The 14831-nt window shown below is 40.6% G+C and overlaps 1 protein-coding gene across 4 annotated transcripts in view; it reads left to right on the top strand.

The window, feature by feature from the left end:
• The window catches only part of txndc11 (thioredoxin domain containing 11), an 84018-nt gene that overhangs the window by 18752 nt on the left and 50435 nt on the right, over positions 1 to 14831 (top strand). For 3 of the 4 annotated variants that reach the window (XM_041206525.1, XM_041206527.1, XM_041206526.1), the window contains 2 exons: positions 2301 to 2398; positions 11341 to 11470. In XM_041206525.1, coding sequence (XP_041062459.1) covers positions 2301 to 2398; positions 11341 to 11470 — 228 coding nt within the window. Of the gene's footprint in view, positions 1 to 2300; positions 2399 to 7382; positions 7467 to 11340; positions 11471 to 14831 lie in introns of those variants that run through there. The other variant, XM_041206529.1, reaches the window with a different exon arrangement.

Here is a 14831-nt window from a genome sequence, read left to right as displayed (position 1 = left end):
CCTTTAAATATTGTGATTGCAAAAAATCCATTTAAAAATTGTGGGTGTGTTGCCAAAGATCTTTCACTAAGTCACCCCTTGGTGTGGAGTTTGGAAAGTTCTGCCCAGAAAAGTGATATTATAATATACACTAGGAATGTGTGACTGCTGTTCAAAATGCTTTCTATGTTTCTGTGCTTTGAAAAGTGATGGAGCAATACCAATGGGTAATTTGTAGAAAGTGAGTGGGTTAAGGTATCTCGCAGGGAGCATTGGTTCCCAATAGTTAATTAGTTGCTGGGCGACTTGAGGTTTTCAATTACATATAAATTATAGATAAAAGCAAAATACTGTGGATGCTGGAAACCTGAAACAAAAACAAAAATAGCTGGGAAAAACTCAGCAGGTCTGATAGCATCTGTGGAGAGGAAGACAGAGTTAACGTTTCGAGTCCGTATGACTCTTCATCAGAGCTGAGGAAATATAGAAATGAGGTGAAATATAAACTGGCTGAAGGGGGTGGGACAGGTAGAGCTGGATAGAGGGCCAGTGATAGGTGGAGGCAAAGGAGGCATTTCCAAAGATGTCACAAACAAAGGTCAAAGGGGTGTTAACGGGGGTGATATTAGCTAAAGGATGTGCTAATGGTGACATTAAAGGTAGAAAGCAGTATGAGCAAGTGACAGCCCTAGTGGGGGTGGGGGGGAGGATCGAAATAGGCTTAAAGGTGGAGTTAAAACAATGGATGGAAATAAATTTTTAAAATAATAATAGAAATAGGTGGGAAAAGAAAACTATATACAAAAAAAATATATATTTTTAGAAAAAAGGGATCAAAAAGGGGGTGAGGATGGAGGAGAGAGTTCATGATCTGAAGTTGTTGAACTCAGTGTTAAGTCTGGAAGGCTGTAAAGATGTTTGATAGCTAAAAGTGATTATCAGTTGTGGGCTCAATGGACTCCCAAGGCTTTAAGTCAACGTTTGTGGACCATTTTCGAGTTATTTTTAGCTCTCCCTGAAATTTAAACCTGTAGCACCCATGTTGGACTGCTTTGAATTTTACGATGCTCTCATTTGGGCATTTACGAAGGCCTGATATCCCTTCAGTAGCACAGATCATTTTACTGTCCATTTCTTGCTTCTGCAGAAATAAGCCCCCTGGTCACAGTTGGTTTGATTCTTTTCTTTTTTTTTAAAGTTGGTTTAATTGACGGTAGTGGGAGGCTGCTCCTAAATGGTAACTTTTTTAACATGATCTAGTTTCCAGGGCTAGTGTGTTGCTGGTGGGGAAAAGTACTTTGCAGTTAAAAGTTTAGCTACTGAAGATAATTGCTGTTTTTTTAAATAGTGACACTTTGTTTTTGAGGGTGACAGGAAGCCTAAGTTAGAACTTCTAACTTTTGTGTATTAAGCTTATGACTCAGCTAGAAATCTTTAAAATAGCGTTGCTGCTAACTTGATTTCATACAGAAGATTAAAGTAAACTTCAGTTTAATGCATACTTCCTCCGTCAGTATTATCCTTTAAAGTTATTGTTGAGATTGAGGAGGCATAAAGGTATTTTAGATAAAATGCTTAACGACACAGACCTTCCTGCTTCCTACACCTTGACGCCTACTTGCTTACCATGAGTAATCTATTAGTTGAATTTTGTAGGTGGTTCTTAGGTTAGATTTGAAATGTGTAGTTTTAAAAGATTTATAAACATTGGTGGCTTGAATTTGTGGTAGATAATGCAAACTAATATGAATCATTATAACTTCCTTACAGCAGTCCTCATGCTGTATGCCTGCTCACACCACGCACCCACCCTGGATCACATTCCCTTGGCTCTTTTTAAAAAAAATATATTACTCATCCACCCTGCTGTGTATTTTTGTGTATAATTTTTAGCGTCAGTGTTCAATTCCTACTGCAGGTAAGGAATGCTACTTTTCAGATGTGATGTTAAACCCAGGCATATTCTGACAGACTTGAAGGGCAGAGAGTATTTCTCATATCCTGATTTCTTTTAAAGTTTGTTTTCCTTTCTCTGTATCTCGCCTGCCTTCCAATCACCTCTCTTGTGCCTTGGCCACCAAGACCTGTTGTGGCATCCGGTAACTGCTGCTTCAATTGACATTGGCCAACTCCACAACAGTCTGGCAATTACCCTTGGAGTCTGTTTTTCCACCAAATAGTTGGACATTCTTAATTGAGCAGTGTTCTTGAATCAAAACAAAAAGCATTTATGATTTTGTTGTTGGGGAGTGATGGTGTTGTTTGGGCTGATGTAAGAGTTCACTAGTTCAGAATAGAACCGATTCTTCCCTCTGTTCTAGGTGCTGTTCATTGCTGTAAACTGCTGGTGGCACCAGGGGAAGTGCAGGAAGCAAATGAATCTCTTCTATTATCCTGTGATCCATTTATATCAGAGGAGGTAAGAAACCATTTCATAATCCAATCAAAAAACAAAACTAATAAACAACTGATGGAACAGCCCACAAAAAAAAACTGACCTCTCAAATGTTAAAACTAAGAAACAGCCCTGAATAAAGCACTGTGACCAAAGACACGACTTTAGGGGATACTGAATAAGTTTCTTTCCCTTTTTATCACATCCCACAATTTTTAGTTTTGTTTTTCAGTCAAAGCTCAAACCCAATGACCCCTCAAAAGAGAATGAAACCTAATTTAGATATTTACATTTAAATTACTTTTTTTGGTATATCAGTCTTGTTACACAGGAAGCAAATTGAAATGCACGGAAAAAATCATTTTTGCAGTGATGGCTTTTGACATTTTGAAGGGGACACAAGTGCTGTTGCTAAATTTTTTTTACCTGGACTATTTTTTTTTGGTGGGGAGAGGGGGGGGACAAATCCAACCATGGATATTTTGCTTCCTGACATCATGTTTTGGTTTGTGTGTTTTGAAAGCAATTCAACTTTTTGAAGCCAAATATAATACTGGATGATTTCTTCCCCCTCCTGGTGAGCTGGTGTTCAGCAACTTTTCTTGTTCCATTTTGTTTTTTCAGCTCCCGCACATTGTCAGGCAAAGTAGTTCCCATTAATTTTCCAGCTGTCATCAGTGCTTGCACTATTAAAATAGAAACAGAAATTAGAATTGGGAGGAGATCATTTGGCCCTTCGAGCCTGCCACCCTATTCAGTATGATCACGGCTGATCCTTTATCTCAATGCTATATTCCCACTCTCTCCCCGTACCCCTTGATGCCTTCAGTGTCTAGAAATCTATCGATTTCCTTCTTAAATATATTCAGCCTTCTGTGGCAAAGGATTCCATAGGTTCACCACCTTCTGAATGAAGATGTTTCTCCTCACCTCAGCCCTAAATAGCCTACCCTGTATCCTGGGATTGTGAATAAAATTATCAATCATGGTAGTTCTATAAATTTTTATTCTGAGAGAAACTTGCTTTTTAAGAGTTTGGTGTTAAAGTCACTTTGCTTTCTGACTCCTACATATAGGTACTAAATCAGTAAATCTCTACATTCAGACCATAAGTTAATCCATTCTAAAGTGCTTTAAGAGCCCTTTTTTTTTCCATTATTACCACAATCCAAATTCTTTGCATTTTTCTATTCATTTACTTGTGACCATTTGGGTTTTACCAGTCCTTTTGATTTGGACTTTTGGAACTGTAAATATTTTTGTGTGCAGTTTTAGTCTCTTTGTCATAGAGGGAGTGCAGCAATGGTTCACCAGATTGATTCCTGCAGTGGCAGGTTTGTCGTATGAGGAGAGGTTGGACCGACTGGACCTGTATTCACTGGTGTTTAGAAGAATTAGAGGGGATCTCAGTGAAACATATAACATTCTGAGAGGGCTGGACAGACTGGATGCAGGGGTGATGTTTCCTCTGGCTGGGGGAGGGTCTAGAATAAGGGGTCACAGTCTCAGGATGGGGTAGACCATTTAGGACCGAGGAGAAACTTCTTCACTCGGAGGGCGGTGAACCTGTGAAATTCTCGCCCACAGGCTGTAGAGGCCAAGTCACTGAATATATTTAAAAGGGAAATAGATTTCTAGACTCTTATTGGAAATATATCACCATTCCTTCACTCTTGCTTGGTCAAAATCCCTAAGAGCACTGTGGGTGTACCTACTCCACATGGACTGCAGCGGTTCAAGGAGGCAGCTCACCATCACCTTCTCAAAGGCAACTATGGATGGGCAATAAATGCTGGCCCAGCCATAGAGGTGCCAAGGGGTATGGGGAGAGAGAGTGAGAGTATGGCTTTGAGATAGGTTCAGCCATGATCATATTGAATGACAGAACAGGCTCGAAGGGCCGAATGATCTAGGTTTGTGATGCTGAATTAAACACTTGTTTTCTCTTTACATTAAGTCAGCAGCCTGTATTATTCTCAGCGTTAGTGACTTGCTGTTAAATAGCTCCACAGTATGAAATATCACATTTATGTGCCATTGCTCCTTGTGGCATCTTGGCCCTTGAATGCCATTCTGTCCCATCTACCCATTGGAGAAAGAAGCTTAACTTAGACTCCCCACTTGCTTGGATGAGTGCAGCTCTAACAAGACTCAAAACTTGACACTGTTCAGGACACAGCAGCCTGCTTGATTGTTTGTGGATGTGCCTCCACCACCAATGCACAGTAGCAGCAGTGTGTACCACCTATAAGATGCACTGCAGAAATTCACCAAGGCTCCTTAGACAGCACCTTCCAAACCTATGACCACCACCAGCTAGAAGGACAAGGGCAGCAGATAGATGGGAACGCCACCACTTGGAAGTTCCCCTCCAAGTTCCCCTCACCATCCTGACTTGGCAATAGCGCAGGAAAGTGGCATTGAGGTAAATGATCAGCCATGATCAAATTGGATGGTGGAACAGGCTCGATGAGCTGCATGGCCTACTCTTGTTCCTATACAGATTACTCAAAAAGGAGGTCAAAGCCAATTTAGCTACAGTGCATAAGCTAAATAGGCCGAAAAGACATATGATTCGTAACAGGTGAGATCCCGGATTGGATGGTTGGGGGAAACAAGGGGATGCTCATCTCCGTGGTTGGCAGTGACAGTCTCCTCAGAGTGGTTTACGGGTCCCAGATCAGGCAAGCAGACACTGAAGCTAATCACCATTGCTGGAGATTGGCAGTCTGTTCTGGTTCTCAGCCCTCTTGAGTTAGCCAGAATGTTCGCCTGAAGTCAGCATGGATCATTTCGCAAAGCTCTCCTCTGTTTGTGTCATCTTGAGCAAGCCAAGGTGTAAGACTGAAGCTAGCATTTGTCCACCTCAAGAAATTCTTACCTATCCGAAGCGATTTTTCCCTTTTTTCCAGTGATTTATTTCTGGCAATCTTTTGTCAATCATTTATTTTCCATTAGCAAGCCACAGATAATTCAAGGTGATCCCTTCTATTTCTGCTCGAAGGGTATGAAGTCATCTCATGGCTTATCTCTTGCCGGAACATTTTGTTTAACCTTTACTCATACGGTTGCACACTGATGGCAGGCTCCGAGCCTGGAAGTCGGCCATGTTCTGGACCAGCATTTTAAAGGGCCTCCTGGCATGGGACAGTGTCAGGTGACTCATCGGATGATCAATTGAGTGCATATACTATACATGGGGAAGAGTTGTAAAATTTCCAGTCTGGCCAGCTAAATCTATTTAAATTTGAACGAGCCTCTACCAACCATGTCAACCTTCAAAGGTGGCGTAATTTTTAGCAATTAGCTGGTCTCCCACCTTTTGGTGCTAAAGGCTACATGCGTGTAGTCGATGGCTTCGTGCATGCAGCCAACAGCTCCCTGCACCCTGGGGAAACTTGCAATCGCTGCAAATCCTCGACTCTAGCCCGAGGAACGTTGCATCTGTGAACACCTTGATGCAGTGGTGTGCAGCAGGTTGTATCCTGCTGAGGTCTCCACAGCTTGCCTGGAATGAGCTTGTTGTGAAGATGTTCAGCACCACTGTCACCTTCAATGTGACAGGCATCGGATGGACCCCAAAGCAGTTGGATGAGATCTCAACAGTGACTCTTGAACGCCTGAGTCTTCCGCACTGAGTCTTGCTCAATTTCAGATAGCTAAATCTCTATCTGTACACCTGGGGTGGCATAACATCGTCTGCGCCTTCTGGGTTCCTCATGACTCCCGGGGTGTGGCCCTGCTCTGGCTCCTTCCTGAAGAACCACAGCATTCTGAGCCTCCGTGTTCCCTCTCCCTTCCTCGTCTCCTCCTCCTCTCTCGCGCCCGCTACCCCGCTCGCGCGAGCTCTTGCTAACTGAGACCAAAATCCCCATCTGTCTCTGATACGTTTCACCCCTCACCCCTGGGTACAGGACAGGAAACTCTTCAATCAATCAGAGGTGAGTCCATCTCATGAAAAAATAGCCAAAAGGTTCCTCTATTCTTTCACATGAGCACTCCCTACAGTCAATGGAGTTTGAACTGCAAAGCTGAGACTCTGGCTTCAGCTGCAGTTTTAAAACCTGCCCAAACAGGCTTGCCCACGAAAAGACCAATTCCCCACCTGTTGTGAATCTCGCCCTGAAGGTGTATTATTGCCTTCTGACTGTATTATAGCAATGAGTTGGGTCGTTAATGACCTTAATTGGCTTGTCAATTGCAATTTAAGTAAGTTGAGCGGGTTCCCGGTATTTTCACCCCCGCCTCTCTCCAGATACCATATTTTTGGAAATCAGCGTAATAACATCGTTAACAATGCCCAACGTCATCACGCCCTGTAATATCCTTCATGAAACGGCGAATGCTCCCGATTTGGGAGCGCATTATTCAGCCCATGGTTTACATGTGCATCATTGAGATCCAACCTTGTCAAACTTTAGGGATGTCATGTTTCAGAGCCTATTCTAGAGACATGTCCATGGCAGAGATAATCAGGAAGCTTTCTTTGTGAGAGAGAGAGACTATTTCTGTCAATATAATTTCTTATTTTCGAAGTATCTTTTAAATACTCATCCCCCTTCCCCCAAAGATTCTTTTGCCAATTATCTTAAATCTGTGTCCACTGGTTACCGACCTTCCTGCTGGTGAATGTTTAGAGCAAAATTCCACAAACCATGACTCATAGCTGGGAAATTTGAACTGTTTCCTGTGATCTAAATGATGTTTGTGTAAAATGTACTGCAATATTGATATAACTTCAGGATCTAGAGATGAATTATTGAAATGTAAGAAATATCCACCTCTGAGTTACAAGCTGCTGCATTTTACTAAATTGGACATTTTTAGTATTTGTCTTCAGATCAGAGGGCAGGGTGGGTGAGGGAGAAATGACCAATTTGCATCCTTTTCCAACTTGAATCTGTTGTTCACTATTGAATTGTGTGTTTGCCAGTGTCAGAAGACTAAAAATCAGATTTTTTTCTATTTTTTTTTTCACCTTTTTCACCTGCCACACCCCCCACATAAGAAGTAAGGGAGAAAAAACCTACGGTCTGAATCTGGAAGGAATTATATCTTGATGGATGTTATGCTGACCTACACAATTTAAATGGTGTGTGTATGAGATTAATGTGTATGAGATTAACCTTTTCTGTGCATTGCAATTTGGCTGATTTTAAATTTTGTAGAAATCTTTTCATTTCTGCCTAATATGTCAATGCCTGCATGACCATGGATTAGAAAAATACCCTACACAGGGATGTAAGAGAAAAATACCCCTTGCATTTTTAAAAAAAAATCTTCATATTTAACCACTCTTACAAGGCCTGTGAAATTCCTATGCCTGGGAAAGGGAATGGTGATATTTAATCACGATAGATTGATTTCAAAATTGCTCTAAGAATTCCCTCCAATCATCTGAGTGAGTTTATGGTTTGTACACTCAATCAGAACCACTTATTTCAGTTTGTAACACTCGATCCAAATCAGTGTTGTTCATAGTAACAATTTTTTAATTATGGTAGCTCATGGCTAGCAAAATACTTTCTCTTTCTCATTAGATATATGTAGCAGTCCTGGTTGACATTAATTCTCATGTTGTTGAAACAAGTTAATCTTAACTCGTAACTGGACTGATTCCTGTTGGGTGAGCAAGACTGTTTGGCTCCTGCAGATCAGTACTAGGAGATTATTAACAAGGTAAACTTTCAACAGATTAGTTAGCACCTGTGAACATCAAGTTACAGTACTTCAGCTGTTATAAGCATGCTTAAAATATTTAGTGTCCTTAAGATTTTTTTGTTATTCATCCACAGGATGTAGGATGCTGCTGGCAAGATCAGCATTTATTGCCCATCCTTAATTGCCCTTGAGAAGGTGGTATTGAGCCTCCACTTTTTTTTTTAAAAACAAAACCTGAGTTGTTTAACTAGGCCATTTCAGAGGGCAGTTCAGAGTTAACCGCATTGCATATCCCGTAATTGTTTGGCATGCTAATACGATGCAATGCATGCCATATATATATATATATGCCCTAAGGCTTTAACATTAATGAAGCAGAGCTTCTGGATATGTTTTGGGGGTTGAAAACCAATAAATCCCCTGGGACCGATGAATTATACCTCCAGGTACTTGGGAAGAACTTTGTGAAGTATTGATGGTCATTTTGAGGGAGCCAGTCAGCAACCGGGAGATTGACGACTGAGGTTCTCCGATTCGAGAAGTGCAGTGGCTGCGTTCAGTGTCTCCAGGCCTTTGGGCTTGATATCATTAATCAGGGAGACAAAAGGAATTTATAATCTGAAGCAAATTGGGACCAAACCTATATGCATCTTCTGAATGAGTATATCTTGCCTAACTGACCTCCGGAGTCTAAAGTGCTAACAAATTTGATGTACTTAGACATCCAGATTGCCACTGCCAGTGATAAAGTATTGTCTGAAATGCTCTACAATTTTGAGTCGCTGGCTATTGCGGATCAGGCATGATGTGAATTAATAACTGGCTAAAGTAAAGGTAGCTGAGGGCAAGTATTGGTGTTGGATTGTACTGGGTCATGATACCGAGTAACGAACTGTTGGCTTATGTCCTGTTCCTAATGTACAAATAACCTGGATTAACTAAAAGCATTTACAATCTTTGATAAACATGGAGGTTGAGTAGTGACGGAAACTCGAATCAGTAGTGAGCTAAGATCATGAAAAGGCAGATTGGGCATATCCTCTGATCTGATCAGTGGTAAATATAGTTCAGTCTGACAAATATAGCCTGCTGCTCCTTGGAAATAGGGAGAATATGTACTCCATGTATGAGAGAACTTGGCAAGAAAAAAAGAGTTGCGTTAATTCGGCAGCTTTCATTACCTCTGGAGTGTTTTTCAGCTAATGAAGTACTGTTTTTAAAGTGTGGTGGTTGTTGTTGTAAGGTAGGAAACACAGCAACCGATTTGCTCACAGCAAGCTCCTGATAATGTTTTTGTGATGTTGATTTAAGAGTTAAATATTGGCCAGGACACTGGGATAGATCCAGTGTTTTTCTTTCAAATGGTGTCATGGGATCTTTTCAGGCCGCTTGAGGGGGCTAATGGGGCTCTGATTTAACGTCTTATCCGAAAGATGGCGCCAGACTTTTACAGTTTTTTTTTCAACCAACTTTCTTCCCTCTTTTTCTCTTACATCCCTGGGACATAGATCCACTTGCGCCAGTAACATATCCAAGTGGCTCTTATTCCTGTATAAGTTTGAATAGCTGGTGATGGCATCAGCACTGAACATGATGCTGGCCGTCTTTCCTATGTGCTTGATTTGACCAGCTGAACCTGACCAGGGGGAACCTCTGACTTACAATTCAAATGAAATGTTTTAACTTGCAGTCCCTTCCAAAGCTGGTTGCTGCAATAGAATTTACTTTCATTTAGCTTTAGCCTCCTAGCACTAGCTAGCTCTTGTTCTACTTAAAACCAAGGGACTTTTCTTGGGTGGTAAAACACTCCAAAGCACTTGAAATAACTGAGGAATCCCAAGGATAATTTCCTGGGGAGCACATAACTGTACACACAAACATAGTTTCTCGTGGTTTTGCATATGGTGGAAGAGAGAAACTGGCTGATAGAGACTAAATACTGAGCCCCAATGTAGTTGAATGGACATAATATAAGGATATTGCTTTACCAAATATAACCCTGTATTGTCTGCTTTACCTGGCACTTGAGCAAATGGCTAATTTTCGGGTGACTTCTCTTGACAAGTACTTGCCTGCCTGCATATTCTGTAGTAAATTTCACAGTTTTCAAGTCGATTTGGAAAGGGCATTTGAGGGTGACAGTTTTTATACACACTGGTAATGAAAATTGCATGGTACTCAGCTGAGAAGTCAGCAGTGCTGGTCCCTTTTTGGGAGTCGTAAGATTTTTTTTATTGTGTGTATCTTTGCACAGCTGCTTCAATCCAGAAGCCATCAGTTTAAAAATTAACTGCTCTAAAAATGTTACTAGCAGCTTATGGTTATTTGAGCAATGTGTGAAATGTCAGCCTGTAATAATATTACAGACGGCCTGTTTCATGGTTTTGTCCCAGCTGCTGCAATATTTGAACAACAGCTTGGCCAACAAATTAAAATCTTTTTTGTGACCTGTTATGAGTAATCTCTTGAATTCCCAAGAGGAAAAATTATTAAAGTGCCTATAGACCAGAAGAGGATCTAAATTGGATTTTTATCTTAAAAGCACTGTAGTTCAAGAAGGTTATAAAATGTTTAGATTAACAAATTGCGTTGTTAACATTTTAAGGAGTCAGAATGGAACATGAAGTTTAGACACAATCTTTAGATTTAAATATAGGTGGTTGTTTTGGGTTAATTGCGCCTCTCGGATGTAAGGGCCTCAGCCAAATTCAAAAACCGTGTTTCAAACCAGTTGGAGAGGATTAAGCTGGCAAGTCTATTGAAGCTCCATAAGGATGGTTGGTGTTGGCAAAGGTCATACCTCATTGGTACAATAGGAGGTGCTCGAGTTCAATATCTAAGGCATGTTATGGCGGTCTGAAAGGATCTTTTATGGTACATCCATACTACTGCCTGATAGCAATGGGATGTTTCCGAATCCATTTAGTATTAACATATTTCAACTTGAGCACTATATCATACTCTTTCTCCCCCCACCCCTGCCAAAAAGCACATTTTTAATGAGGAAACTTTACTCATTTTAGATGATGTACAAGCATTCATTTAAGTGTTTCCCATAAAAAAAATCCTCTCAAAACAAGTGACCCCCAAGTTTGCTGTTGCTGATAACTTCTTGTGATTTGTATCATCTGGGCATGTAAATTTTGGTACTGTGTTTTAGGGCTGCTGTGTCTGTTAGCCTGGACTGTATGTAAGAAAGTTACCTGTCCCTGCTCATGTTGTATTAATGTTAAATTCTCCAGTGAGGATGGATGTAAGAACTCCAAGATAATCACACTTCATGGAGATTCTTTTTGTCATGTTAGGTTCGGCCCTATTGAATACAAAGGCCCTCTTACAGCTGCTTATATTCATAATTTCATTCGACGAGTAATGAGTCCACTTCAGTACATCGCAACTCATTCTGTCTTGCTGGACTTTCTATCACATTATGAGGTAGGTACTTTATTTTTCTTTTTATTTGGGCAAGGGAGGAAACCTGGTTGCATGTTCATTTTTTTGAGATAAGTGAAGTAGCTTCTGTATACACGCCTCTTGGCTGTGCAGATTTCTTAATCTGACACTCCAGTGCAATACTGAAGGAATGTTGTATTGTTGGAAATGTTGAATCAAGTGGAAGTGTAGACCCCAGGCATGTTTGGAAGTGCAGCATTTTCCTGGTGTTCAAGCCAACAGTTTTGCTTGAACACCATTGTCAGTGGATGAATCAGTCGCCTCCATCTAGCAGGAGATGGTGGCTCAGTGGTAAAGCCACAGGATTAGTAATCCAGAGGCCCAGTCTAAAGCTCTGGGGATGCGGGATCAAATCCCACCATGACTGGAATATAAAGCTAGTATCAGTAATCGTGGTCACCATCATCAATGGTTGTAAAAACTTATCTGGTTCACTAATGTCCAGTAATGTTGACTAATGTCTGCGATCCTTACCTGGTTTGGCCTACATGTGACTCCAGACCCACAGCCATGTGGTTGACCCTCTGTTCAAGGGCAATCAGGGTTGGGTAACAAATACTGACCTTGCCAGTGATGCCCACACCCCACAAAAATTAAGGGACATAACCACAGTGATTACACATCAAAAAAACATTCACATTTTTGCAGTCCTCTAAGTGATATGACTGGGTGCCATAAGTTGCCCCCCCTCCCCACACGCCCTGCCTTCCTGGCCAAGATAGGCATTTTTTTTTTTGTACCTTTTTTTGATCATAATCTATAATCTGCATCCTTTTTAAATTTTCGTACCAAACGCATTCCACCATGGTGCTATCATGTTTTACCATAACTGAGAGTGGAATAATTGTGGATATTAGAAATAAGATAAGATTACTTAATGGGAAAATTGTACATAAGACAAGATTTATGATTTTTTTTTAAACAGAAGAACAGCTTTCCATGAATGTTTGTCCTGAATTTTTCCAGAGCCAAGATTTTAAAGGGAGAAAAAAATAACTGTTTTGCACTTGTGTAATGTCATCCCGCAGCAATAGTGTCAGATTTTCTCTCTGGAGACCACAGAATACTGCACCTCTCAAAAGTATTAATGACCGCTCTCTAAGTGGATGTTTCCACTCTGCGAGAACAAGTTTGTGCAATTTGTTTAAAATTTGACACTTATGATCTGTGTGCTTTTAAATCAAGAACTTGACATTTATTGCAGCACTTCTCACAACCTCAGGATATCTGTTTTATAAGCAGCGAGGTATTTTGAAGTGTAGTTAGTGTTATAATGTGAGAGCACACCTCAAAATTCCACAATCAATGAAATAAAATGGCCAGAACAGTTGATTTTTTTTTTGTGTGTGTGTTGGTCAAGACACCAGGCTAACGTCCTATCTAGTTCTTTGAAATAGTGCTGTGGAATTTTTTTAAAGACCATCTGAGGGGGCAGACAAGGCCTTGACTTAAGCCTTGGACAATTCATGCTGACATTTCATTCCTGTCTTGACGACTGTTGCATTGTCTGAGGTGGCTGTGTTTTGGGTGAGAATTTCTAACCTAAACCTGTGTCTGTCTGATAACTCAGATGGGTATAAAGGATTCTATGGCTATTCGAAGAAGTGGGGTGGGGAGGGTGGTTGTTGTTCTGATATCTTGGCTAACAATCCTCCCTCATTCAGCACCAGCATAAAAAACAATTTAATTGGTTATTTACCTGGCTGGCTATTTGTAGAATCATGGTGTCCAAAAATTGGCACATTTGTGTGTATAACAACAATGATGTAACTCACTAGATGTGAAGCGATTTGTCCTGGAGGTGTGATGAGTTACTATATTATTAGAGTTCTTTCTTGCATGCTCTATACTAGGTATTCACCGTCTTTATTTTATTCAGCATGTAATTTTGAAAATGTCAAGTATTCTTTTCTACACACCTGGTTTGCCTCCACTACTTGTAGCAATTCAGTGACTTTCTCTCGGGTTCTTTTTACAATTGTCTTTTCATTTTGTAGCACGAATGTGGAATGTTTCTTTTCAAATCCTCAAAGGACTGAATGAATGTTAATTAGACTTTGAGTTTCTGGGTTCCTCGGCATATTCCAGGTTATAATGGATGTGATAGGATAATAATAACAGGCTGTAATTATGGACCATTTTCTAATGGTATTTTATGTTGAAGGGACCCTGTATCTAACGTATTGCTGAATGGATTTTTTTTAATTTTGTAGACCTAGATATCAATCTGTAAAACTGGTACTTAAGTGTGCACATAATCATCAAAGTGTATGCATAATTTAGAATTGTGTCATAACAGTTTTGCCTCTATAAATTTCCCTGTTGACCACAAGGGGGAGGTCAATCATCAAAACATTAACACAGTGCCAAGGTAAAACTGAACTTTTCAAGCCATCAACTTGTGTAGTTATTGGAGCTTTTTTTCTGAATGAAATGTTCATCATAAGCTCATTGATAAAATTACTTGATTTGAAACCTGAAAAATAAGATTTGGATTTGGTGTTCATTAGTGACTTAAACAGAGAGACCTTGGGTGTTCATGTGCATAGATCTTTGAACATGGCAGGTTGTATTGAGAGCAATTGGCAAAACAAGGGGACCTTGGATTCTTAATAGAAGCATTGCATACAAATGCAAGGAAGGTTTGCTGAACCTTTTATAAAGCTCTGGTTAGGCCACAACTAGAGCATTATGTCATCACATTTTAGAAAGGATGTAAGGTCCCTTCAGAGAGTGCAGAGGAGATTGACCAGAATGGTTCCAGAATTGAGGGCTTTGAGCTGCAGGGTTAGGTTGGAGAAGCTGGGGTGCTTCTCCATGGAGTAAAGGAGATTGAAGCAAAATTTGATAAACGTGTACAAGATTGACAGGTTTGAATAAGGTAAACTAAGGAAAGCTGTTCCTATTAGCTGATCGCACGAGGACTAAGGGGACACAGATTTGAGGTTTTGGGCTAGAGATACAGGGGGGTTTTGAGGAAGAACTTTATGCAGCAGGTGGTAAATGTCCTGGAACTTGCTGCTGGTGAAGTTGGTGGAAGTGGAGACAATCAATGATTTCAACAAAAAAAATTAGATGAGCACTTGGGGGAAATAAGCTTGCAGAGCTAGGAGAATAGAGCTTTGGAATGGGACTGACTGGATTGCTCCACAGTGAGCCAGCATGCTCTCAATGGGACATAAGACCATAAGACATAGGAGCAGAAATTAGGCCATTCGGCCCATCAAGTCTGCTCCGCCATTCAATCATGGCTGATAAGTTTCTCAACCCCATTCTCCCTGTAACCTTTGATTCCCTTACCAATCAAGAACCTATCTATCTCGGTCTTAAATACACTCAATGA

This window comes from Carcharodon carcharias, chromosome 15 (genome assembly GCF_017639515.1).
Source record: "Carcharodon carcharias isolate sCarCar2 chromosome 15, sCarCar2.pri, whole genome shotgun sequence".
NCBI classification, from domain to species: Eukaryota; Metazoa; Chordata; class Chondrichthyes; order Lamniformes; family Lamnidae; genus Carcharodon; species Carcharodon carcharias.
Note: the sequence above shows the minus strand (reverse complement) of the source record. Positions and strands in the feature narration are given on the sequence as shown.